General features: G+C 27.6%; 2 protein-coding genes and 1 pseudogene across 2 annotated transcripts; 1 reads left to right on the forward strand and 2 right to left on the reverse strand.

Moving 5' to 3' along the window:
- Nucleotides 1-3670: 3670 nt before the first annotated feature.
- Nucleotides 3671-6995, reverse strand: LOC132934645 (protein Malvolio-like; annotated as a pseudogene).
- A 2051-nt stretch (nt 6996-9046) lies between these two features.
- LOC132934656 (zinc finger MYND domain-containing protein 11-like) lies at nt 9047-12429 on the reverse strand. Its single transcript, XM_061000986.1, has 11 exons — nt 12267-12429; nt 12080-12204; nt 11854-12015; nt 11694-11786; nt 11452-11618; nt 11273-11388; nt 10929-11125; nt 10750-10866; nt 9908-10585; nt 9717-9845; nt 9047-9169 (listed from the first exon to the last, which is right to left on the reverse strand). The coding sequence occupies exons 1-11, from the start codon at nt 12427-12429 to the stop codon at nt 9047-9049; spliced, it is 2070 nt and encodes a 689-aa protein (XP_060856969.1).
- Nucleotides 12430-17321: 4892 nt separating this feature from the next.
- LOC132935649 (heat shock protein 83-like) lies at nt 17322-22046 on the forward strand. The gene is made up of 3 exons (XM_061002245.1): nt 17322-17509; nt 19537-19805; nt 19884-22046. The coding sequence occupies exons 2-3, from the start codon at nt 19537-19539 to the stop codon at nt 21799-21801; spliced, it is 2187 nt and encodes a 728-aa protein (XP_060858228.1). The 5' UTR covers nt 17322-17509; the 3' UTR covers nt 21802-22046.
- The last annotated feature ends 2022 nt before the right edge of the window (nt 22047-24068 follow it).

Raw genomic sequence — 24068 nt, forward strand, 5'->3', positions numbered from 1 at the left:
GTATACTATTATCAATAAGATTCACATAAAATGTATCATTGAATGTCAAATGTTTACACTTAACGATGTTATACGTATATTATATTATACACTAAGTATATTAAACGGTTTCCATGGTTATTGTTTTTAAAAAAAACAAACCCGAAAATATAAGACATGTTTTATAAAATCACAAAATAGGTTTAATAGAAAATATTATTCGACTTTTATGAGTAAAGATGAGTATTAAACAAGTTTTGGATCGGCAGTCGGCACGATAGGTATATATGAGAGTATAAAATATATGCACGAAAAGTTTGTATATTTTATTTGTAAACATTCGTTCGTATATTCGTTTATCGATTTTGATTTTCGACCCTACTTGTACAAATCGACACATTTATCGACAATGGACAATAGGTATACCATGTTACGAAATATTGTCTATAATAATATGTTCTTCGCTAAATCTATATTATTATAATGGTGAGGGGACATAAGTTGTCAGTCCGTTAAATATTATGTAACCTTACCAAACTGGTTAAGTAGGTATAGAGGTATATTCATGTAATGTGAATTTCAAAAAAACGGTTAATTTGATAACGTTCTGCTGTACATTAGGTGTCTATAGAGTGTTAATGTAATTGATGTGTTAAATTTGAATTCAATGATACAAAATAATTGTCTACGAAAAACGATTCTGATCCCTTCGATAAGAATCTTAAAGTGTCGGTTTAAGCAAAAGTTTAGGCTAGGTATACATTTATTCGCAACCGTATATTATAAAATTATTTTAAATCAATAATTAATAAAGGTGGGCAAATGGATTCTCTGCTATAATGTAGTTTTCGTGAATGTCATTATAATGGATGTATTATATTTGAATTCAATGATATATCATTGAATATAAAAACGATTTTGAGCGGATACGGTGTGTCAGACTAACATACTTGTATAAATAACCTAATTTAATAATTTAAAAGCTATAAAAACATAAATAGCTCAAAAATAAACAAAATAATTTTATAATTTTATGCATATTGCTAATATAAACTTTTGGTGCAAATTTCAAGTGTCTACGGTTATTCATTTTTGAATTACTTACAACAAAATAACAAATACCGATTAATGGGAATTATCGTTAATTTACTTGAAAATATCCAATAACGTAAAAATGTTTAATTCAAACGCCCATAAAAATATATATTATTTTTCGGTACTTAAACTAATTTTTTCTTTAAAGGTAAAAACTTGTAGGAAATCTTCTATTACATTTTGTAATATTAATTATAAATTTTCATGAAATTCTAACTGAAAAATAATTTGAACATTTTCGGAATTTCATCGAACTAATCCGTAAAAATCTAACTGCAGGCATTCATAAAAATGTATCTGCCGTTCTTTCACGGTCAACTTTCAAACTTTAGCCGGGCTAAACACGGCTAACTACCTACCAAACCCAACTTTTAGACCGTGAGTTGGGCCACCCATGTTGTCCTATAACTTTGAAATTGGTATCATACAATAGCTTGTTAATTGCGACAATTTACTACCTGGTCCACTTTCAAAATTTGTGAGTTATATTTTTACTCTGCAAACCTATTTCATAATTCGTCATAAGAATTGAAATATGTCATTTTTTATTATTAGTTATCGGATATACGTTATTTTGGCAGGGCAAAACCCTAGGTAGTCTTCAATTTTGCAAAAATAAAACGTTTTTTACACTTTTTGGATTTGGAAAATACACCGCGAGTAGTACCTATGCAGGATCAATATATCATTGGCGGAAATCGGGGAGGGGGGATTTATGGTGCTTAGCCCCCCCCCCCCCCCAATAGTCCGTGAATCCCCATCATTTTTTAGTTTGGTAGGATCGAAACCCTCCGCTCACGATGTTAATAATGTTAGCCCACCTTGGAAAATTTTTTGCAGCATCGTCCTTAACTCGATGAAATACGTATGTTTTAAAAAAAAAAGTTCAAAAAAAACCATGGGTAGCTAAATAAAATGTATGCAAGATATAATATTATAATATTGTATAGTTACTATATTGCGCAGAATTTTAAAGCTAAATTTAATAATTTTGTGTATATTATATTAGTTTTAGGATTTTTGATAACTTAAAGAATTTTAGACTATTACTTCAATTAAATAACTATATTAATTATATTATAGGCTGCTTTCTAAGCAGAATTTTTTATTTACGGAATAAATATTTAGGTGCTTATTATACTATTTAATAATAAAGTTCAGTAATCATCAATAATTTTCTCAATTGGTTAAAAATAAAGTAAATTATATTCCGAAAATCCACTATTTGTGTTCATTAACTGGTTTTATTTGTTGTATCCAATAAATGAACAACTTTATTTACTGGGTTTACTCATATTTTAAATCTTTAGTCCTGGAATGAACACTTGACATTTTGGAAAAAAAATCGGTTATTAGTTTTTTTACAAAACTATAGTATATCTTGTCTAATAAAAAAAAGTAAAATAGTAAAGTAGGTAAAACAAGAATATAATATAATATAGTAGAAATCAGTGTTCATTTACAGAAGTGTTGATATTCATTTAATGGACAATTTGTTTTAACATAATAAATATGTGACTTTTATGTTGCATAACATTTTGATGTATACATAATAAAAATATATTTTATATTTGAAATTTGAAATTCTCTGTTACATAGACGTTATGTAGTTAAAAGGTTTAAAAATCCTTAGGTGTTCATTCACTGGTCCTCTTACTCTTGATACTTAAAAATAACTTTTTTGTATCCTGTCTACTTTTTAGACATATAATAGAAAATATAGTTTATATTAGGTAGTTAATTTTTTTTGGTAACACCATCATTCACATTGGAAATTATGATTACACACATCTAACCAAGCATGATCTAGGGGGTGGGTCAGACCTTTTTTAACATTTTTAACGACTATGATTTTGTCTATTTTCATCCTAATTAAAATAACATATTATTGGGCCACACACAAAAAAAAAAAAGACATATGTATCAAACATTTAGATTTGCAAATAAGTATTTATACATTAATTATATTAGTTATATAATATTATACTTGCTAGTCGCATGGTGTTAAGTACTATCTTTTGGACACGTGCAACAATATTCCATCATTATTCAATATTAAAGCTTGACAAGGCTGGGCAAATTAATGATTTTTTTTTTAACTCAGTTAAGTTAAGTTAATATGCACCAATAACAAAAAGTTAAAAGTTAATAGTTAATTTAACTATAGGTTAACTCAGTTAAGTTAAAAGTTCATACACACTTTTTGTTAACTTTTTATTAAGTTAAAAAAAGTTAATTTGTTTATACAACGCTAGCCTACTTAATTTTTTTGCAACCCAAAATTAAATTATAGACAATAATGTTTATACTTTATACAGTAATTCCATATAAGTTAGATTTAAATGATATAAATTTTTAACTTTAAATAATTTACGATACATATTTTTTGACATGAAAACGAAATAGATTGAAATAGTGAAATATAATTCAATTCAAAACAAAATAAATTAACTTAACTTACTTCTTAAAATGAAAAATCAACACGTTAATTAAAAAAAAATCTAGTAAGTTAATGAATATCCAAAAGTAACAAGGTAAGTTAAAAAGTTTAAATTAAATTAACTTTTTAACTTAACTTTAACTTAACTTTAACTTTTTAACTCTTTAATACCCAGCCTTGAAGCTTGATATTTGTTATGTCATCTTGACTGTTATTATTTTAATCAAAAAATAAAATATATTTAACGCAAAATATTTTGCTGTCATTTAAGGTAATGACTGAATTACTCAACAAATTCTTAAAAAAATAACCAAACATACAGTATAATATTTATATTAAATCCCAAACTTCATGTAAACATATAAGAGACAACAGTTAGTTATAACAGGTAGATCATTTTCAATAAGATTTTAAAAGTTTTAACTTAACTCTTAATTTACAGTATTGTACAATTTTGTATTATATTTATTTTTTCATATCACAACATTTTAATTTCAAATTAATAAACTTAAAATTACTTTCAAAATTTTTAAATTTTTAAATACATAATTGTTAAATTATTATTTTTGATAAAATATGTATTACACATCAATAGATTAACAATCAAAGACAAATTAACTAATAATTGAACTTATGGGGAAAAAAGTATACTACAAAAATAACAGTATTATTAAATAATAAATGTATAATTGATAATCTATAATATTTTAAATTTATCATCAAATATCTGTTAAAAAAATATTGAAGTATAATTTATGTTATGGTCAACCATAAACTGGTTAGAGTATTTTAATAAATGAAATTAAAGAAACATATAAGTCAAATATGTTGACTGTTGACTCTATCTTATAAGTGCATAAATAACAAATTTTACGTTCAGAAGAATCCATTAAACCCTGTTTTATTTAATATTAAATGATTTTACCTACTACATTCTATAATATTTAAAAGCAAGAATATTGCTTATGTATAATAATTATGTCATGTTCATCATACAATTGTTTGCGTTTGTAAGCAGAGTTCAACACACGAGGGAACGAAATCCTCTTAAGAACAAAATAGCGGTTGATAATGTATATTGAACAAAAATAAATATTTAAATTAATATTTTACACATTTTATAAATACTTAAACTTATTACTTTGGAGGAGAGTAATTTGATGTTTATGTTGAGTAAAAGTGTTCCCAATTTGTGGACCAATAAATCTAATAACAAACTGAAATATATTGTTTAATTAATTATTAAACTATATGCATGGTTGTCAACTAAAATATGTTAAATGTATGAATACTATAATAATAATACTTACTAGATTTCTACGTAAAACACTGCAATCATCCAGCATAGTGACAACGAGGTGTAGTGTAAGATAAGCACACATTAATAAATAAATTGTACTATACGTTATAACTCCAATTAATAAAGTCAAATTGTAAGTGAAATTTGTGATTGTGTGATGGATTACAAAGTATAAATTTATACTTATTATAATACCAGCCAAAATAATTGTTATTAAAACATTTCCCCTGAAAATTTCCCAGTTGAAATTTAAAATTACTTACATAGTGTGTATTCATTTAAATTATATTTATAATTCATTAGTGAACTCTCACATAATGCGAGGATTACTAGTGAATGCAATTACTGGAAGTGTAGCAAATGGTAGTTGTAAGCTCATTACCGCATTCAATAGGTCATTCATACCAGTCAAGTCATTAATATTACTAAAAAATGCCACATAAAATGTGGGTGCTATAGCAACTAGTCGAGTAAACCCAACTCTTTTCCATCGGCTCCATTGAATATTTAAAAAGCCCTAAAATGTATACAATATGTGAATTATGAATATTAATATATTAATTACCACTACATACTTCCATTACAAATTGTTCAGCATAACATCCAGTCATTGTACTACTTTGACCGGCAGCTAAGATACCAATTGCCCAAATATACATAGCACCTATTCCAAATTGACAACCAAGGAATACTCCACCTTTATAAATATCAACTTCTACTAATTCAATATCATTCTAATAAAATTGTAATTATTAATAAATTAACAATAATCATATTTTAATTTAATTGATTTTAATCTCACTTGGAAAATGTCCGAATATGTATTATTTTTCTTGGTATAGATCTCCAAGTATATACAAATAATTAAAGAATTAACATTTAGACACAAAAATAAAATATACAACTACTTACCACATCACTGTTAGTTTTATTGTATAATCCGTGAGCAAAAACTGATACAACACACACATTGATCGCAAATGTTAAAAATAAGGCAACACAAGATTCGATAAAAAAATAATAATTGGCTTCTTGTAATTTGTCTTTTTTTGTTCTGTCAACTTTCCTAGACTAAATAATAAATACAAATTTTAGATTAAAATTATATAATTTTTTACCACATAATGAAAATAATCAAATGTAAACAAATTTGATGGAGATTTGATTTTAACTAAGTAATATGTAAAAGATGGTATATAATATATGTTTTAACAACTTAATTTTTGAAAACTACTATCAAAGACTAATATAGTTTCAAATGTTTTATTAATTGTAGGTCTAATACTAGCAGGTTTTCTTCTATTTAAGGATTTAACTGTTTTGGAGTAAATTATTTGCATTAATTTATTATTTGATTAATTACAAATAAAACATTAATTACATAATATGGATTATTTCATGAAACCATATTGCATTTGAGAATTTAAATAATGAATGATTATTATTATTGTATTTACCTTGAATAAGCCTGAATGCAAGTATAGATTATGTGGCATTATGATTGCTCCAATAATACCAACAGCCTGAAGAAGAGAAGATTCTTGACAGTTTGAACACCAACGAGTAACCACTCCTTTAGCCATATCTTTTATATCAGATTGAACAATTGCAAACTAGAAAGAATAGTCAACTTGAATATATATAATATAAATAATACATACATAACTTTAAGAGTTAAAAATAACAATTACAAAAATAATTTTATGGCATTTTTAATACCTCATATCCAAATGACAATGCCATTATAACAATGAACAGACCAAATACTAGTTCCAATTTTCGAAGTCCATACTTGTCCATCATCAAAAAAGATAAAGTATCAATGACAGTGATCAGCACTCCTATCCAAAGCGGTATCCTAAATTAATTGTTATATAGTTTTTCTGATTATTATACTGATTAAAAATTTAAGTAAAGGCCAACAAATATATATGCTGCATAGTCATTATGACAAATAATAACATGCACGCAGCACTCAAGACGCAAAGAAACAATAATGTATTCAACCATGATCAAAATTTTCGGCAAGTAGTAATACTAAATATAACTCGATTATAATCATTGATTATAAAATACTAAGAATGCTGCAATTCGTACTGCCAGACAGGCGGACAGCAGTTCGTAGTCGTCGTGGTGTTGCTATTATTACCGCGAAGCCCATTCAATTTTATCTAATATCATCGAGCAAATAATATTAAGCGATAAGCCACGGTTGTTTATTTAGCCACCCATTTGAAGAACCGTTGACGTATGATTATACGCCGTCCCTGTACAATTTTTTTTCGTATTTTTTATAATCAAATTATTTTTAATGTATCTAAATATTATTAATAAAAAAAAATTTTGAATATTTTTTTTATGTAATGGTACATATCCTGTGGGCCACCTTCTTTACCCACCTTTTTTTTTTTGTTTTCCAGGCACTTTTGAAAACTATTGGGAATGCACTTTCCAATTGAACAAGATACTGTAGTTGAAAATCGAAGCATTATTTCGACTACCTACTTATGATAGGTAAGTAAGTAAATACAGGCACGAATAAAAAAATTAAAATATAAAAAACACATCGTAAAATAAATATATTCATCGCTCTGCTCAGAATTTAAATCATGATTTATTGTTTCAGAACCACTTGATGAGTATTAGAGAAAATTTCTTGTGGAGGAAATGATAAAATATATTAAATATTATTTAGAAATGATGAAGTTCGGAGGATTATTGTAGAAAAATTGGGCTCATTCAATTTTATAAATATTTTAATAAACAATAAAATATTATATATACAAAATATATATATGAGTGTATATAGTATTAAGTAAGCAAAACCTTCATATTAAATATACGTGCCTAATATTAGGTATAATAATTTCCAAGTATTTGAAATTAAATTATTTGATTACATTGATCTTAAATCAACAACATTCACCGATCAGTTGAACCCAAAATACTTACCTATAATATTATAAGATATAATGAAACTGATTTACAATATAAAATTGGGATCTACAATACAAATTCAACCAACCATAATTTACGGTTTGAATATCAATAATATTATATGACATTATACAATTTAGTGAATTGTACTTGCTAAAATAGAATCACCCCTTTACTCTTATAATTATTAAATAATTAACTTTAAAGAACAGTTTTAGAATAAATTAAATCTAATTTCTAATAATTAAACAAAAAAATAATAAAGTCTATGTTTAACAAGTTAAAAAACTATTTAATCATAAACTTTCAAAAAAGACAATAAAACAATACATTCCTTGCTTCAAAAAAATGTTAATATATTTTTTCAAACAACTATAATGAATATGGCAATTATAACAAATTAATCTTCACTACACTGCATTCAAAGGATTATACAATTTGATGAATAAATATAATATTTGTCTCTATGGTTTAGTATACTCTGCGCACCAAGAGAGTGAAAGTCATCAACAACCGAAATAGGTTGTAGTCTGCATGTCCCCCATGCTGTGACATCCAGCTAAGTGGGAGAGATAACCTAACCTCGTGCAGTTGTGCTATTATTTAAATGCGAGGTTGAGTTCAGTACTATCGATCAGCACACAGAATATAATTAGTAAACTGGTCAGCCAGAATGAGTCTAATAGGCAGATGAGTCAAGTAACCAAGTCCAATAACCAGCTTTTGTATATTAATATTTGTATAAAAATCATTTAACGCAGATTAGCTTAAAAAAAAATATTAAAACATACAGTTGTGGGTATAGGGTTTCAAAAAAAAACTTGACCAAATTTAAATAATTCATATAATAAAAATATAATAAAAAAATGTAACTGCTTGGATGTTGCAATACATTTACATTATATTTGAGATATTTGATTAATATTAGAACAACTCTCTACTGTACACTCTGTAGATTAGTCAATCAATTAATATATAATAATGGTACAAAGTCAATCAAAAAAAAATACATGAATCAATATAAAAATTGTAAGATTAATAATATTTGTATGTTTTTGAATAATCGTGTTACTTTTAAGTAATATTGTTCTTGTTAATATTTTTTATAAGATACAACACATAAAATAAATTTACTCAAATTCAATAAAATATTGAGTTAGTTAGTATAAACTAGTAATACATTTAATAATGTTTAAATATAATTGTAATGTCAGTATGTGTGTATGTACCTAGTAGTTTTTTAACTAAAAGAAAATTATTTCTTTAGTTAAAATACTCCCATAAATAGCTTAAGATTATATTCTTTGACGACACTGCCATTTATGTTTACTACTCCAATGAATTAGTTGACATTCAGCACTACAATACGCTGTATTCCAACAACAATGGTAAGTAGCTTCAAGTTCACAATTCACACACTAAAAATATAAATTTTATAAACGTAAATTAGTAATTCTTATATTAAGGGACTACAGTATACTTGGTTAAACAGGATATTGAAAAAAAAAATCAAATTATATAGTAGTGGTATAACTAAAAGAAATATTTGAATGTTGAGAATCAATAATGACTATTGTTATGTGATGGTATCATATCTAACAATTTTTTTATTTACTAATTACTGTTACAAAATCCATTTTACTATGTTAAATTTCCATCAGTTAAAGTATATTTCATATTTATTATATATTATAAAAAATATGGAATAAAAACTGTTATGTATTGACTACACTGTACAACTATATAACTAATAGTCTTGGTGTTTTAATACCAACATTTAGCAGCTCTTAAAATGTTAAATATATAGACAGTCAACCCTTTGTAAGGTATAATAATATATACTGAAATAAATTTTAAATAAACATAAAAATTATTTTCATTATTATTTGTTATATGATTTCTACCTAATATGTTGTATGATTTAAAAAAATGTCTCTCTCAAGTTTAAAATATAAATAAAATTACCCATTGCTTTTTCTTTACTTCGGACAGTGCAATACTGTGGTTTACTTGCAATAAAGCAATCTCCTTTTTATGTTGTTCAATTAGTTGTTCAATAGCATTATGTTTTTCACTTTCCATTTCAGCTCGAATCTAAAACAAAATATTTCGCTCTAGAACATAATGCATAAAATATATCTAATTACAAAACTTACCTTGTTCATATTACATTGTACTAAATCTTGACATGAAGAAATAACTGTCTCATTTTCCACGACATCAGGGTCTTTTAATCTTTCAGTTGTAGATGTTATATTTTCTTTAACTGAAGAATTTGTTTTCAGTGGTAAAGCATTTTTTGATGAATTAATTCCTTCAGATGCATTAGTATTTTCATTTGTAATTTTAACTTTTGTTTTCAAATGTTTGACTGGAGTACTGTCTTCAATTATAGGTTCAATAACTTTTAAGGGTCTACCTCTAGCTCTTTTTTCTAAAGTTTTTTGAGTACTGGTTTTTTTAATTATTAAAGATTTCTTTACAACTTTTTTTGGTGGACTTATTTTTTTGTCTAGAGACAATGGTCTACCTCGTTTTTTTTTTACACGTTTTAGTTTGTCTTTTGATTTTGATTCCTCGGTATCTGTCTCCACTTTTGCCCCAGTTTTTATTGATATTTTCTGTTCTTTATCATTTCTTCTTTCATAACGTTTTAGAATAGGTGAAACCTTCAGTTTAAGTTTAAGTGGGTCTTCTTCTTCTTCTTCTGAAGACGGACTAGAGGAAGATGATGATGATTGTGTAGCAAGACCAAATATAACTTTGTCCAATTGCAGTTGATGGCGACGCAATTCCTCACATGCTTTGTTCCATTGAGATGTTCGACCTTGAGACTAAAAAAATAATTGTTTATTTAATGCAATTGAAAAGTTGATTTGTACAACCCTTACATTAGTCTTTAAAGATATATAAATGTTTTTCGTTTATATATCAGTAAAAAATGTAGGTAACATATTTTTTAAAATATAATACATTTTTAACATTTTTAGATATTAACCTGCAAGGTATGAATGTTCACTGATATAGGTCGTATTTGAGTTTTGTCAATAATTCCAAGTTGGTGTTCACTACCGAAAAATCTGACTTCATACATATCAGCTTCAATTTTTAAAACCTAAAATATTATTTTAAAATAAAATATTATAAACAATTAAGTCTTAATTTAACTATAAATACTTTTGCTGGCCAATATGGAAAATCTTCTTGTTTTGCATACACTAGTTCATGTGGGGGCTTACACGGTTTACAGAACCAAAATTTTGTATTTTTTTGTATAGAATATTTGTAACAATAACGGCACCTCATTATCTCATCCAAATCTCGGTTGCAATCCCTCAACATTAAACGGCCATAATCAGCTAGACTGCTATGAACTATAATATAAATAAACATTTTATCATATAATTATAAATTGTTATAGTTTATTAATTTTTAATACAGACTATATTGTTATGTTTATATGTGTTTAATTTGTTTAGTTTTATGAAGGAAAGAATAGAGTTTAAATTGTTATAATTTACCGCCATGAAAAATAATAATATTGTGAACAAAGGTTAATATATCTGCTCGGAACTCTTCAACATTTTTATATTCATTATCTTTAGCTTTATCTTCAATCATTTGAAGGTCTATAATTCTAAAATTTAAAGAGAAACGTTCAAAATATATTTTTTAGCCAGAGAGTACCAAATCAATTTACTTGAAAATAAGAAAATCTATTCTCCGAGGATCTTTGTCTTTTAATGCACAATACTTGTTAAAATGCAAATCACTACCTTTTAGGTGACTCTGAAATTGAAGTCTGTCTGAAACATATGTTGATGGAGCAGTAGTAGTAATTTTGCGTTCTGACCATGGTAAAGGTATCTAATTAATAAAAATATACATATTACTAATATCAAATGCCAAAAAATTAGTTTAAAATGTATTAAGGATAATTACTTTTTCTCTTAATCTACCAGTAGTATGATAAAGAAGCCTGTTAAGCTGGCTTTTTTTAATCTTTTTAAAAGCTTCTTTAGTAGAGGCACAATTCTAAAAAAAATGTAGTTATTTAATATAATTAAAAAATAATAATTTTAACGCTTATAATACTATTTACTTTGCATATATTACAAATGAACTTATGCTTAACATCGTTTTCTGGCAAGTCGTTTTTTTCAATACACGAAAGATGGAAAACTCGATAACAAGATGTACAACTTATCACATCTCCAGCACTGTGACATTGAAAACAATACCAATCATGACTATCTTTTTCAGCCTATAGAAAAACATTACAGCTTAGTAAAACATGTTAATATATTTAAATAGGATAAGTCACAAACTTTTTCTTCTGGAAGTTTATATCCTTTGGTTTCAACTCCCGCTTTTGAACCTTTAATACCAACTTTTTTGGTTAAAATCAAAAGACCATCTCGAACACAATAATTTAATTGTCTTTCAACTTCCTCTGTTGAACACAAAATAATTAGTTTTGGAGAAGGTATTTATAATTAAACTTTAATGTTTTACCTGATGACATATTGTGGACTTTAGTCATATATTTTGTGATGCGATCAATATCTGGTACCTGCCTTTGAAAACGTATCACTTTCACCGCATCCCACAGGTGTTGAACTGCCAATGGCCATGATACACGGCGGCGGCTTATTGCCATAAATAATTTATCACCCATGTCAATTAGTACACCAGTTATTGACAAAGAAAAAATGTGTATAAGTTTTATTCACTTTAAAATGATGCCAGTTAAGCAACACTTGTCAAATTTGTAACTATTGTTCTAATAGAACAATGATTGCTCCTAAATACAAATCCAAAAAAAACCCAATCTGAAAGCAAAACAAAATTAATTAATATTTAAAAAGCAACTCTACTTTCCAATAAACTAAATATGTTTCAAGTATATATTTAGCTATTATTATTTGTGTTAACACATAGCTTAAGCTTACTCTTTAGTTTATTTAAATATTCTTAACAGTATGTACCTACCCAATAATCAAATATTTATAACTAGGAATAGGCTTTTAAGATCAAAAAATATATTTAAATATAATCCTTATATTTTTTAAAATCGCATACAAATATTCTCCTTAAATTCTTTAAAAAGTGAAAAAAAATATAAAAATATAAACTGTAAACACTAGATTATGGTATCTTTTAGAAGACTAGTTTTTGGAGTTCTTTTAAGTAAAAGTATATAAGATGGAAAACCAATAATAATTATAAATATAGAACAGAAATTCAATGCACCATACAAAAAAGTTATTATGTTAGCTTATTGGTAAATTACAACAAAAAGTTTGTCAATTATGTAAGTATTTTTTTCCCACAATTTACAAAATATTCCCTAACCTCTTAAATATTCTCAAGACTTTTTTGTTTAAACTTTGGGTTGAACGAATCTTTCACATTTTTAATGTTATAAAACTGCATAAGTTATGCTCAGTTATTATATTTTATATAAGCTAAAAACCATGCCCTATTTATAATAAACCAAGCAATAACCTATTTATAATTTGGCGTTGTTTTACATTTTATAACATTAAAATTAATTATTTAATAGGAATATAACATTGTAATTTATAAGTAGGTATCTATATAACTATATTTGATTTGATATTAGGGAATTAATATACCTACAATTATTATGAATTTATTAGGATATATGCAAGCTAATTTTATTTATTATTATGCTTATACATTACACATTTAATCACTTCATAAAATTATAAATATAATGCAACATTCAAAGGTGGTACGCAAGAAGTTGCCAAGACTAAGCATAGAAATTCTTATAAATATAGATGTACAATCAAAAATATCAAATAAGAAAATATTAGAATATATCTAATAGGTAGGTAAGTATGATAATGAAATAGCTGATGTAAAGATAAAATATTTTTAAGAATAAAAGTTTTTTATATATTATAAAATCAATTGGTGACAATTTGTTTGAAATAAGTAATTTTAAATTTAAAAATAAATATTAAGGTATACTGAGTAGATTATATTTGTGCTTAATGATATTTATATATATATAGTCAAAGTTTTATCCATTCCATAGAAATACCGCTAAAACTTATTTTCGTAAGGTGTCAAGAGTGACATATATTATTTGAGTCAACTTTTGACTGGTGCCAACTGATTAGCATCTTTTCCCAAGAACTAACTTCCTAATTAGGTAACAATCAATATGTAACGGAATATAAAGACTCTTTGATTTTATGCTGTGATTAATTCTTAATAATGTATATTAAAATGTTACAGGTACCTATTACGATTACGTTTATATAAGTGATAAGTCTTATAAAAGAACTACGAAGAACTATTAGTTCTATAAGCCAATTAGTTTGTGTCTAGTCAATCTCTCCAAGTTCTTACAAGAGTGAGTTTAAGTACGAATGGCAGGTACTGAGAATGGCTAATGAATCTAATATACTTGACAACACTTAGTTCTTTCATCGGGCGAAATCTCGTCGATGGGCAAGTGAGTTTTAAATAGATAGAATAACCAAACGTGAAAATATTACGTTTCAAATTCAGTCGGTTGACTGGAACCCCCGTTGACCGTCGTCCGGTGGTGAACGGCAGCTCACACGAAAACGGCGGAAAACGTATTGCGGTGGTGGTCACGTTGGAGGCCGGCTGTCACGGGCTGGAAAACCTCGAACTCGAGCGACATCACTGGACGCGTTCAGATCAAAAACTGTACGACGGACGTGAAAAATAAATCATAGCGCAAAATCGAAAACAGTGATTAATATTGTTGTTTACAAACGTAAATCGAAAATGAACGGGATGTGGAAGAGGAAACATCGAGTTTGGTTTTTGCGGTTTTTGGTTTTTTTTTCCGCTCTTCTCGTCTATCAAACAATCTGTCTGCCCGTCAAACTGATTTATCGGTGAACAAGCGTGTCAGTGTTACCAATCATTCGACGTATTTGGCAGAACTGATTTTCATACAGACCGCCGCGACGCCGTAACGGAGCGGATCCATCACTCATATTATTTTCTAGAAAAAGATCCACTATAAATTAGAATGTAGATTGGTCGACTGTTTAATTACTGAAAATAATATTACAGAATTCAAAACAGTCAACTAACATGATGAGAAATATAATTATTTTAATTTTTTGTGATAATTTAGCTTTACTGACTTTTATTGTCAACACACTTATAAATTTAAAGTATGAAATCAATAATGTATCAAATGTTGTTCAGTCCAACCATTTAAACATTGATTGTCTCCTTGTGAATTCTTACAAATATCTATCCATAGATCTTTCAAACATTGAATGCAATATGTTTCCTATTGAAAAAGATGAAAATTTATAGAATGTTGAAAACAAAATAAAATTGGATAATGGTTTTAGAGAATCCTTGGTAAATAATATAGCATTTATATCTTTCAAAAACTATATTTTGCATAATGGCATATTTTTCCCAATGAAAGACTTCTGTAAATGTCCGGGAAGTCAGTGTTTTTTCAGCTTATTCACAAATTAAAATGAAAAAAAATCTTATTTTGTCAACTGTATAATTATTAAATGTAGTTTTGTTTATTATTTTACTATATTAATAGCAGATGTTTTTCTTTTACATATAATGAAATTATTTGTTTTAAATGACAGCAATGATTTAGGAAATAGTGTTTGCAGGGTAGTTGGTCGTATGTTTAAAGACAATGTATTGGTAAATTACTCGTTGTTTGGGTTTAATAAGAAACCGTGTTTCTCATATTATCATCTTTATTAAACTACCGTCTGATAATAGGTAAAATCTAAATTTTAAATATCTTGAATCATTGATTATTATGTTTGGACCTCATTCCCAAATTATTAATTATTTTAGGAAATAGTTTTTTTCTCAATATCTTATTTGACTTTCATAATTTAGTCCTAATATTAATAGTACCCACATATACAATAGGTGGTACTACAGTTCAAGCAATTGATCCTTGAATACCAAAATATTATATTTCCTAGACATTTGAACATCATAATAACGTTCACTATAAGAAAATAAGTTGCTTATCTCATATTTTGCATGTCCAAGTTATGATGCATATTTTTAGTCTTATTAATTCTATATAGGTTCTTGGAGTACCCTACTATACAATTATATGCATAAATAAATGGTATCGTATATCTATTCGGAAATCACAATTAAAATATAGAAAAAAATTTTAATTTTAATACAAAAACTAATACATATAACGTAAATCACAATACAGGTACCAAATTTAACAATATAATAAATTCCAATCGCATAATATTGTAGTCTCAACTCTCAGTGGAGGAAATTAATTTTTACAATATGTAATATATTATTATCTCTGTATAACATAAATATGTATCTCATATCAATTAAATGTTATCTGTGTAAAATAAATATAAATCACAACTCCCATTTTATAAACTTAATCATATTGTTATCACTTATCAATAATTATTAGTAGGTTCATCAATTTTATATTTATAAATTTTAATCATTGAGGAATGTTTCGTGATATAAAATTAAGAACATTTTTATTTTATAATTATATCCTATTAAAATTATTTTATTTAATGCTCAAGCGAACCGAGGGCTGAGAAACTTTTTTTTATAATAAACTGACTGACTAAAAACTATACATAAAATATATTATATTTATTATTATAATTTTTATTTTATTCGCAAGCAAACCTGTTTGCCAAGTTTATATAATAATAATTATAAATTATCATTCAAATATTATAATTTAACTATTATTATTATTATTATTATTAATTATTATTTTTGACAGCAGTTATATCCAACATTTGGGTTAGAGGATTTTGGTGATTTTTTTCCTAGATTCGAGTTTTGCGGAGGATTTTTCACGTCTCTGATCGAAAAAAAAATTCATAAAATTCGATTTGAAATAGTAGACATTTTATACGATAAGCCAGGAGAACGCCACGTCCCGGCGAAAAATTAGTACTAAGTACAAAATTATTATATTATGTCGTTTGAAATATTTATCAGCAAGCCAGGGGGATGCGCTTAAATATTTAGTCGATCAAAACATTTGAAAATGTTGTTAAACGATAAAAAAAAACCCATTCGGAAACCACTTCCGTAAATATGACATGTGCATACTGCAGACGATGTGGCCTGGAAATAATAAATAAATATCTATAAGTTGACGGTTTGAGTTTATCGCTACGATCCCCGACTTAAAATCGCTGAAACTGTCGAAAGATCCGTCGGGAATGGTGGAGGAAAGAGTTCCGAAAATTTAACGCGTAAAACAAATCAGCCACGTACGAGGGAAAATGATCGGTCACCGCATCACTCTGTATACGGCTGGCGGCTCATCGAATGTTCTAGAAGATTCTCGACGTCCTCCACCCGACGAAAAACGAAAGTAAATGTGACGTTGGTCAAACCGTATTCTTGCGACAGCTGCGCCATTGTTTGGGGGCGTCCGCTGCGCATCGCTTGGTCGTTTCGCACCGGGCGGCCAGTGTCCGAATACGGCCCGGCGCCGTTCGCCGTTTGCCGTAACGCATACACCATCAGACCGGTCGCCGGTCTTGACCAACGCTCTCCATCTAGCCCATAGAACGTTAGGGGAAGTATTAATTACGGAGTACCCGACGCCGTCGTTTGTGGATCGTCACCATTGACTCTTTGAGCACGTACGCCTGACGCCTGCGCTTCTAATTGCGCTGTTTTCCGATTGTTGCTTGCTGATTTTTTCGCGTCATTTCATTTGCGATCATCAATAAATCGTAAGTACTGTTCAGCTCTTGATTTTAACAATACAAATTATGGGAATTCATTCTATTTTTTCTTGCGTTCGAATTAATTAATTACGTGTTCGCGCTACACACTGCGCCTGTTCATTACATTTTTTCCAATTATTAATTCGTTTGCTAAACTACTTAATTCATTTTTACCTATTAGATAATACCTTAACTTAGTATATTAATCATTAGGTATTTATTTTAAACTTCATTTAATTATGTACCTAACATTCCATTAACCACAATACTCAGTGTCTACACTTAATGTCACTCATTAATTAACGAAAACTGCATACGCATTGTTAGATTTATATACCTACCTGCTTAAAAAGAGTTTTCTAATATTTACAGTGTTTAATTTTATATTAGTGATGGGTTGATACTTCAGTGTTCGTTCCAGAGTAACGAGTACACTGGTGTAACGAGTAGGAACGAATACATCTGAACATTCCATCGGTACATTATCATCAAAGTACAAAATGGTCCCCTACCATAGAAAAATGGGTGAAGTTCATGATTCGTTCCTATGTTCCATCAGTAGACGGTACAAATACTTAATAATATAAATATATAATATTTTATAACTACCTATTTAAGACTTAGGAAAGTACCTAAGTTAGTGTTGGAAGTTTCAGTTTATTTATTTTATAATAATAATTATTATTTTTTTTAAAGCTAAAGTAAAGTGATTTTTTTACATTTATATTTTTATAATTATTTCTGCTGAAAATAAAATTATTAATCATTTTATATTGTAATAAATTGTAAAATTAGTGTGACCTGCAGTTACTTAAACGGTGCAAATAGTTTGGTTTGTGAAGTCCGTGTACACTGTACTGCTAAAATGTTAGGCGCAATGTATTTGTTCTAATGGAGATTGGAGAAACGAGAACCTACACGTCTTGATCAATCGATCGTTCTGTGCTTTACAAGTAGTGTTTGACTAATCCGATTACATATTGTGTTACTAAAAAATATTGTACTTATGTAACAAGTTTTTTGGAATCGTTACTTTATTGTGTAACTTTACTGATTGGAATAAATCCACAAAAGGAATGAAAATTGCCATCACTATTTATTTTATATTATTAAACTAGGTACTTAATTCATTTTTAATTCATAGGAAGGTATTTTATTGAATTAAGTTTAATAAAGTATTTAATTATGATTTTAAATTGATACTTAACTCATAGATTATTAACTTACTATATTTATTAGGTACCTATTTATTTTCAACTTAACTTAATTTTGTACATAACATATTTCCATCTCCATTATTTACAGTTCTTTGGAATTAACCCTTATTAATTAACAAAAATTGCATACGCATTGTTAGATTCATATACCTGGTTAAAAAGTGTTTTATAATATTGATAGTGTTTAGTTTTATATCATTAATCTACACAATTCATTTTTAATTTATTGGAACGTAGTTTATTGAATCAAGTATTTAATTAAGATTTTAAATTTACACTTTTAACTCTTAGGTAACAAATATATTATATTTATTAGGTACCTATTTATTTTCAGATTAATTTAATTATGTACATAACATATTTTCATCTACATTATCTACAATACTTAGGAGTCTACAATAATTAATCAACAAAAAATGTATACGCATTGTTAGATTCATATTAGATTTACCTACCTGGTTAAAAGTGTTTTCTAATATTGATAGTGTTTAGTTTTATATCATTAATCTACGTAATTCATTTTTAATTTAGTGGAACGTAGTTTATTGAATCAAGTATTTAATTAAGATTTTAAATTTGCACTTTTAACTCTTAGGTAACAAATATATTATATTTATTAGGTACCTATTTATTTTCATATTAATTTAATTATGTACATAACATATTTTCATCTACATTATCTACAATACTTAGGAGTCTACAATAATTAATCAACAAAAAATGCATACGCATTGTTAGATTCATATTAGATTTACCTACCTGGTTAAAAGTGTTTTCTAATATTGATAGTGTTTAATTTTATATTACTAATTTTAGATGCCTGAAGACGTTACCATGACTACAACTGAAAATGTTGAAACCTTCGCTTTCCAAGCCGAGATTGCTCAGCTTATGTCTCTCATCATCAACACATTCTACTCCAACAAAGAAATCTTTTTGAGAGAATTAGTATCCAACTCTTCTGATGCATTGGACAAAATTCGTTATGAGTCGTTGACTGATCCATCCAAATTGGAATCTGGCAAAGACTTACACATTAAAATTATCCCCAATGCAGAAGAAAAAACTTTGACCATTATTGACACGTAAGTATTTTTATTATCTATATAAATGAATAGGTTTAAATATAAATAACTTTCCTGACCATAATATTGTTATTTTAGTGGTATCGGTATGACCAAAGCTGATCTAGTCAACAACTTGGGAACCATTGCAAAATCTGGTACCAAGGCTTTCATGGAAGCCTTACAAGTCGGAGCTGACATTTCCATGATTGGTCAATTTGGTGTGGGTTTCTATTCTTCCTATTTGGTAGCTGACAAGGTTACTGTTGTTTCCAAACACAATGATGATGAACAATTCTTGTGGGAATCTTCTGCCGGAGGTTCATTCATCATCCGTACCGATCCTGGAGAACCATTGGGCCGTGGTACCAAGATTGTCCTTCAGGTCAAAGAAGACCAAGCTGAGTTCCTTCAACAAGAAAAAATTACCAGCATCATCAAGAAGCACTCCCAATTCATAGGCTATCCGATAAAATTAATCATTGAAAATGAACGTACCAAGGAAGTCAGTGAAGATGACGCTGAAGAAGATAATGAGGAAGAGGTTAATGGTGAAACAGAAGAAAACAAAAAAACAAAAATTGAGGATATGGGTAAAGATGAAAATGAAGACAAAAAAGATAAGGACAATGACAAGAAAAAGAAGAAGACTATTAAAGAAAAGTACTTTGATGAAGAGGTCTTAAACAAGACAAAACCAATCTGGACACGCAACCCAGATGATATCAGCCAAGATGAATATAGTGAATTCTACAAATCCTTGACCAATGACTGGGAAGATCATTTAGCTGTCAAACACTTTTCTGTGGAGGGGCAACTTGAGTTCAGAGCATTGTTATTCATTCCCAAGCGTGCGCCTTATGATATGTTTGAGAACAAGAAGAAGAAGAACAACATTAAATTGTACGTTCGTCGTGTCTTCATTATGGATAACTGTGAAGACCTCATGCCAGAATACTTAAAATTCATCAAGGGTGTTGTTGATAGTGAAGATTTACCGTTGAACATATCCCGTGAAATGCTACAACAAAACAAGATCTTAAAGGTTATCAGGAAGAACTTGGTTAAGAAATGTTTGGAATTGTTTGAAGAATTGGCAGAAGACAAGGACAATTACAAGAAATGGTATGAACAGTTCGGCAAGAACTTGAAACTTGGAATCCACGAAGATAGCCAAAATAAAAAGAAACTCTCAGACTTGTTGAGATTCCATTCCTCAGCCAGTCATGACGAATCATGCTCCCTAAAGGAATATGTTGCACGTATGAAGCAAAATCAAAAACACATTTACTACATCACAGGTGAAAGCCACGAACAAGTATCCAACTCATCATTCGTTGAACGTGTTAAGAAACGGGGTTTTGAGGTTATTTACATGACAGAACCCATTGATGAATATGTCGTCCAACCGTTGAAAGAATATGATGGTATGAAATTGGTATCTGTCACAAAAGAAGGTTTAGACTTGCCCGAAACTGTTGTAGAAAAGAAGAAACGCGAGGATGATCAATCCAGATTAGAAAAGTTATGCAAAGTTATTAAGGATATTTTGGAAAAGAAGGTTCAAAATGTTATCATCAGTAACAGACTTGTTGAGTCTCCTTGTTGTGTTGTCACATCACAATATGGTTGGACTGCAAACATGGAACGTATCATGAAGGCACAAGCACTCAAAGATTCATCTACCATGGGTTATTTGTCTGCCAAAAAACATTTGGAAATTAACCCAGATCACCCAATAATTGAGACACTCAGACAAATGGCTGAAGCTGATCCTAATGACAAAACTGTCAGAGACTTGGTCATCCTTTTGTTTGATACAAGCTTGATGTCATCTGGTTTTGGACTTGACGACCCACAAGTTCATGCTTCGAGAATCCACAGAATGATCAAATTAGGTTTGGACATTGACGAGGACTTGCCAGTAGCCGAAGAAAAATATGCTGAAGTTGAAGCCTCCGAACCAGGTTTCGAAACTGATGCTGAATATTCTTCTCTTATGGAAGAGATTGATTAAATTATTACAAAGTAAATTTATTTTTAAAACCATTTTTTATTTTTTCTATTTAAAAATTTTTTTGAGACTGGTTTGCCCATTTTTTTTTTACATTGTATTTCAATTTTTTTTCAAAATTAACTACTACATGGCAATTTATTTAAATCTGGTAGATTTGTATAATCATTTAATATTCAATGTACACTTTGCTTGGAATATTCTAGTTGTATAAGGTGTTTACGAGTCTTACAGATAATAAAATATTTACATGGAATAATTTTTGTAATTAACTCATATTGGATTTTTTTATCATTGCCTTATTACCAATGATAGGCTTAGACATAGTTAATAGACATCCATTCTGTTCAAATTTAAATACAGATTATGGAACTGTGGTATACACAAAAATATTGCTATAGATAATAAGAAATCAATTATATTCTATGGTTTGTGCCTCACTTTGTGATGATATATGCTACGTTTAGAGTTTGTTGTGTTTGTCAATATTCCTGTTTGACAGTTTGTTGTAACTACAGTTTTGAGGTTTACTTCATGATTTTAATTTATGAATTATTTTATTGTTATTCATTTAAATTTAAAATCTGGTCATCTAGAACTTAAAACAATAAACAATCAAGTGAATAAAATTCACTTTTACATAATATGTTCAAATTTTATATTATTTTGTCAATATTTTTTATTAGTATAAAGTTTATCCTATACACTATAAAGATAATCAATTCACATGGTCAATATGTATGTATTGTATACAAAATTCTACTTAAAAAATCCATTAATAATTTGTATTTAATAAATACCAATACCCCAACAGTATTATAAATTCACAATTGACCAGTGGCTTTAAATTTGGATGCTAGTTTACTATTTACCAAGTACTATAAACACTAATAATTATGTATACTTTTTTAGAATTTTGTTAAATTTAACTTCGCAAAGATATGCAATGACAAACAGGTAAACAGTGTTTGGTATTAATTTAGGTAGTTTTATTTTATACATTTGACTTATGAATTATATATAACGACTGATTATTATAATTTACATAGTACTTAATAAAGTATTTAAATAGAAGAGTTTCAAATTTTATTTTTATGAGCTAATTTAATTCCTGGTGCATTATATTGGTTGTTTTTGATAGAAAGTATATATATACATTTAGTCACAATTTTGACCACAGTAATGTCCGTATGCATATTCAATTTGTGTGTCACATAAGACATGTCTTAACATGTTTTTTAACAAGTCTTATGTGACACATAAATTGACTAAGGAATTATTACCTATTTTGTTTTGGAATACAATACAAAATAAATTATTGAAAAGTAACATAACCTTTGTAAGAATCATAATATAAAACTACATTTAATTTTACTTAATTATTATTTATTAATATCAAATAGAATGAAAAATGAACTATACAGAATTTGGTTATTTTTTCTATATACCACTATCGTACAGTATAGTTGTAAAGATAAATAACAGTTTTAATTATAATTAAATATTAAATATTATAATATCAATTGGTTTCTAAGTTCTTGATTTTTTTATATTGATATTATACAATATTGATAGAGGTGTACACAGCTATTTTCAATGGGAGGGATTATATAAAGAAATTAAATACAATTTACATATTATGCCTATAATCCTATATGTATAAAATATTTTTTATTATATTCCATAATCGTATTATTGTTATAAATACTAAATTTTGTAAGGTGATTATTATTTGTATACCACGGCAACACTGCCGGAAAATAATAAAATAATACATTATGACTTAAGAGTATACTGTTCGTTAGCCAATGTAGTATTTCTAATAATTATTTTAGTATTATTTTATATTTCAAAATAATTTTAATTTAATATATTATGTCGGCCATAAAACACTCAAAATATACTTGTCAGGAAATTCCCAAAACAAAACTTTAAATACTAAAAAATAAATTACTTGAATTAAATAAACGTTTTTATCATCAAAATATGTCTAAAAATTAGATTTATAAATTGGCTTTTTTGAATTTTTCCAATAAAAAATTTAATAAAATTTTTTATGATTGGTGTCAAAGGAATATTATATTGTACAAAGATCTATATATTGTTAAAAAATAAATTAAATAAATATTTAAATGATTATAACAGAAGTTATTTAATTTGTCTGGTGTTTCTATTATTCACTTTGTATAGGTCAATAAGCATAATTATTTAGAGAAAAAATATAGGAATAAATACCCCTTTATATATATAGCTAATCAACTTAGAATAGT

This window comes from Metopolophium dirhodum, chromosome 1 (genome assembly GCF_019925205.1).
Source record: "Metopolophium dirhodum isolate CAU chromosome 1, ASM1992520v1, whole genome shotgun sequence".
Lineage (NCBI taxonomy): Eukaryota > Metazoa > Arthropoda > Insecta > Hemiptera > Aphididae > Metopolophium > Metopolophium dirhodum.

Coding starts and splice junctions, on each gene's coding strand:
- LOC132934656 (XM_061000986.1), bottom strand. CDS start 12,429: ATGGGTGATAAATTATTTATGGCAATAAGCCGCCGCCGTGTATCATGG. Junction 12,205..12,266: donor AGTCCACAATATGTCATCAG/GTAAAACATTAA, acceptor TGTGTTCAACAG/AGGAAGTTGAAAGACAATTA. Junction 10,867..10,928: donor TTCCATATTGGCCAGCAAAA/GTATTTATAGTT, acceptor ATAATATTTTAG/GTTTTAAAAATTGAAGCTGA.
- LOC132935649 (XM_061002245.1), top strand. CDS start 19,537: ATGCCTGAAGACGTTACCATGACTACAACTGAAAATGTTGAAACCTTC. Junction 19,806..19,883: donor ACTTTGACCATTATTGACAC/GTAAGTATTTTT, acceptor TTGTTATTTTAG/TGGTATCGGTATGACCAAAG.